This window comes from Echiichthys vipera (assembly GCF_963691815.1).
Source record: "Echiichthys vipera genome assembly, chromosome: 3".
NCBI lineage: Eukaryota > Metazoa > Chordata > Actinopteri > Perciformes > Trachinidae > Echiichthys > Echiichthys vipera.
Window position 1 is genome coordinate 3,252,193 of NC_139828.1, and position 4,615 is coordinate 3,256,807.

At 52.6% G+C, this 4,615-nt stretch overlaps 1 protein-coding gene across 1 annotated transcript; it reads right to left on the bottom strand.

Moving 5' to 3' along the window:
- Positions 1–288: 288 nt before the first annotated feature.
- mafaa (MAF bZIP transcription factor Aa) lies at positions 289–3,706 on the bottom strand. Its single transcript, XM_083940722.1, has one exon. The coding sequence runs from the start codon at positions 2,704–2,706 to the stop codon at positions 1,771–1,773; it is 936 nt and encodes a 311-aa protein (XP_083796848.1). The 5' UTR covers positions 2,707–3,706; the 3' UTR covers positions 289–1,770.
- Positions 3,707–4,615: the final 909 nt, after the last annotated feature.

Below are 4,615 nucleotides of genomic sequence, written 5' to 3' on the forward strand. Positions count from 1 at the left end.
AAGCAAGAACACACCTGACTCGACTTACTCCATCACCTGAACTGCCTTCACACAGTTGATTTGTTGGACCAGGTGTGTTTTTGATTGGTTGGAATGAAAACCTGCAGCCACACACACGGTCCCTTTACTGGATCACTTTGACACCCATGCTCTAAGTGGAATAGTCCCGGCGCCTCACTCCCCGCGGTGCGCGCCATCCAACAGGTGGTGTGAGCGTCGCTTCTGCACAATATTGCACATATATCTAGGCAGCGGAAACACACAAGGACCAGGGAGGGGGGGGGGGGGGTGTTCTTTCTGACAGAATAACGCATCGAGTTAAGAAGAGAAGAGTGAGCTGCACCGCCGGGCGGAGGCATCCTCCCGACCTCGTTAAGACACCGGGGGCTGCAGAATCATCGAACCCGCGGGCCCTAAAGATGCTCCTCTACAGATGCTCAAAGTAAAAAAACAAACACAATAAAGAACCTTTAAACTAAGTCTCGTTAATCATCAGGTTGGTGCATAGAGTTTTAGCAGCGAATGCGGGTCCTTGTCCATCTAATAGCAAATTTACATCCAGGGGTTTTTTCAGAGAGGAAACGGATCAAAGGTCCTAGAAAAACGACACGCTCGTCCGGTTTGATCTCTTCTTTAGTGCAGTATAGGCTCGCCTTTGACATTACACGTGTTCAGCAGGAGGAGGAGGAGGAGGATACCATAGACGAGTTGCATGCTGTAACATACAAACATTTGCATTAAGACATTTCGAAGAATCCAAGCAACCGAAAACAAAAAAAAAAGCGGGTTTTCCTTTAAAAAGAGAGAGAAAAGGAAAAGGGTTGAAATAACACAGGTGACTGTTTGTTCTCTACACGTTATTTACAGGTGGAAATAAATACAACAGTCTCAAATCTGGCTCAGTTAATCTCTTTTTGTCGTTTTTTGTCTTTTCTTTTTTCAAAACAATAGAAAAAATTGATTGAAAACAGCAGTTGGAGACGCATCCGTGTGGGAGCCAGGAGCGGATTGTTTGGCTGTTTTTTGTCCGCAGTCCTCGCGCCTCTGGAGGGGGGGTTATGGAGGGGAGTGGAGGGGAGGGGAGGGGATGTGGGGGGTCATTTTGTGGCTTTTTGCATACCCAGACCTTGTTGATGTCCGAGGAGGAGACGCGTCAGAGGAGGGGAGAGAACCTCGGGCCATGCTTTCCATACACGTGGAAGGGCTGTGGGGGGTGACTGGAGGTTACCATACATGTCCTGCATGCAGGGTTCGCGAATAGGGGGGGGGGGGGGGGGGGGGGGGGGGGGGGGCTATAGACTTGCAATATTGAAAGGTCTCTGCACCGCGTCACCCTCGCGCAGTCAGTCCGTAGAGGCGGTGTATTGCTTTTCCTGCTTCAGTCCAATGTCACTCTTTTTAAAAAATCACCCTTTCCCTCCACCATTAAGACAAAATCACCTCTGGATTAAGACAGTCATGTTAAAACGTCACACCGGTGCGATCACCACACCACACCAAACAGTCTACAGGCTGAGTGATCCCACGTGCCCACCTGACAGGTTGTGAGTGAGCTGACAGAAGTTTAGCCGGAAACACCTTTAAGACTCAAAAACGCGCACGAGGATTACCTCTGTGCGCATCTAACGCGTATTTGTTTACTGGAGTTTTAAAGAGGGTAAGACTGTAAACGAAATACAAACGCGGAAAACATATAAATTAATGTAAAGAGGGTGTGTAGGTGGGGTGGTTGTAATTCAGAGTCTATGCTACAAACCGCCAGTCTTTGTCTCACATGAAGAACTCGGTGTTCGCCTGTTTCCCGGACGGATCTCTCGTGTTCGCGGGCCCGCCGGCGGAGTAGGTCCGGCTGGCCAGCTTCTCGTACTTCTCCTTGTAAAGATCCCTCTCCTTGGCGAGGCGCACCACGTCCTGCTTCAGCTGCTCCACCTGGCTCTGCAGGGTGCACTTCTCGGTCTCCAGCATGTGCCTCTGCTGGACGCGCTTGAAGCGGCACGACTGCGCGTAGCCCCGGTTCTTTAGGGTGCGTCTCTTCTGCTTCAGGCGGATCACCTCCTCCTTGCTGAAGCCTCGCAGCTGCCGGTTCAGCTCCCGCACCGTCATGCTGACCAGCTGCTCGTCCGAGAAGCGGTCCTCCAGGCGGGCGTGGTGGCCGTGGTGGTGGTGGTGATGGTGGTGGTGGCCCTGGTGATGGTGAGCCGTCGAGGCCGTGGACAGGTCTTCCCCGACGTACTGCTGCCCGCGGAAGCCCTCGTAGGCCTGGTGGTGGTGGTGATGGTGGTGCGCGTTGCCGATGAGGGCCTCCACCGCGTCCTCCGGGGTCAGGTTGAGCGCCTCGGGGTTGATGTGGTGCTGGTAACTGGGGATCCAGTACAGGTCCTCCAGCTGAGGCTTGCCCGCGTTGCTGTGATTGTTGTTGCCGCTGCTGTTGTTGCTGCTGCCGCTGCTGTTGACCCCGCTGGTGAGGCTCTGGTTGGGCTGCGCGCCCGGGCTCGGAGCGCAGAAGCTCGGCGAGGAAGGCACGGATGAGCAAGGTGTGCTGATCGGGGTGGAGGACAGGGAGCCCGACGGGAGGCGGTGGCAGTAGCGGTCGGCCTCCGGCGGCTCCTTCTTCACCTCGAACTTCATAAGGTCAAAGTCGTTGACGTACTCGATGGCCAGAGGGCTGTTTGGCAGCTCTGCGCTCATGGCGAGGTCGGTAGCCATGTCAGTCCATGCGACGACTCCTGCCCTCACAGCCAAACCGACGGCGGGCAGCCCTCCCGGATACAGATTGCGAAGAGGACTCGCAGCCTGTGTGGTGTATATATAGACACACGCACTCGCCTGGTGCACAGAGCTGCTGCAGGGCCGGTGGGTGGGTGGAGAAACTTATTAAGGCTGCTCGTCCCTAAGACAACTTCTATATATAGTGGCGTGAATATACGTATGCGTGTAAATGAACTTGTACACCTGCCAGTTCGCCTCCGCTCGCTGCTCTTGTTGACAACTTCTCCCAGGTCAAAAGCACGCTTTAATACCAGGAGCCCCGGGCTGAAACTCGAGCCCGGTGAATTCGGAGACACCAACCTGTCTTGTCCTCGCTTCACCTCTGCAGCCCACTTGCCTCCTTGTGATTTACTGCCCTCGGTTTGCTCGATCGAGTGACACGAAAAGAGCCGGTGTCTCTCTCCTCCACTCAGTGCGTTAGAAATACTTTCCAAGCATCCTCCTTCGCCTCCCCGCTGTTTACAACTCGTCCCAGGGCAGCGGGGCTGAAGTCACTGCAGCATGGCCCGGGCTCAAAGTTTCTCACACGGTCAGATCGGACGGTGCGTGACAGTCAGAGCGCGCGGGTGGGCGTGCGTAAAGGTGTGCCAAAAAAAGTCCCAGGAATCCAAAACAAAATGGAACGACACGTGCGTAAGTTGTCAAAGTGAATATGCATTTGAGAGGAATCAGAAGTTGCAGGTCCTACTTTGCCAGACAGGAGAGTCTGCGCCCCTGCTGCTGCTGCTGCTGCTGCTGTTGCTGTTGTTGTTGTTGTGGTGGTGGTCAGTCCAGATATTTGATGCAAGCTGCGGATTACAGCTCCGGTCCCCCACGGTCCTGTCCCCCCTCACCGGGGCGCGCTGTGTTAGACCTTAGGTGTTGACTGTGTGTAATATTATGCAAGAGGTGATAAATTCCAGTTGTTTTTTCCCCTCTCCAACTGTTTCTAAGAGCTTCCCGGTGGAACCAGCAGTGTCACTGAGACGCTGGAAGGCACTGTGCTCTTTATAAAGACAGCGTGGCCCGCGACCCTCCCACACAGAGGTGCGACGGGCCAATCGGAGCCGATCCCAGCGCCGCATTTGCATTCTCCTATAGCAGAAGCCTCCGCTGCGTGCGGCAGGCAGGCCGAGCAGAGCCGAGCGGAGCCGAAGTGTACGGCGGAGCGGAGCGCGCAGGGGGAGAACAGGTGCAGCAGATCCCCCCCTCTAGTGACCGAGCAGATGCTACTGCACGGAGGAGCGCGGGGTAAGATGAGAGCTCCGGGAGTTTCTCAGAGGGGAAATGTTTACCCGGAACACAGAAGCACTTTTCACCGAGGCCGTCAGTGCGCGTTTGCGTTTCACGGGGAGAGAAAACGAGCTCCAGGTTTTAATTAATGGTATTTATCAATGAATGCATTCGTTTATAGTCTCTAATTAATTAATTCATTTATAGGGACTTCACCCTGAGTCTGTGTTAGACTCGTCCTGACGACTTTACGCAGCGTAAAAGCCTCTGAATCTTTGGTTTTACTCTGTTTTTAAATGTTTTAATCACCATAATGCTCGTGCATGCTTGGAACATACTGCATTATTGTGGTTCACGTTTAATAAAGTACTTAATATAAGTATGCAATATTTAATTGATGTCATATTTTCAGAGAGGAACATGAATCCAGTTTTCTGCAGTAATTTTTTCTGGATTATGAAACCAACACATTCAGACACATTTAACCCCTAATGAGGTTAAATTAGACCAGGATTAAGTCAATGACATCATCAGTGTCCCAATAAAAATGACAAATGTGCTCGTGCATGTTTGAAACATACTGTATTATTGTGGTTCACGCGGGTCCCAGTAAAAACAACAAATGTGCTGTAAA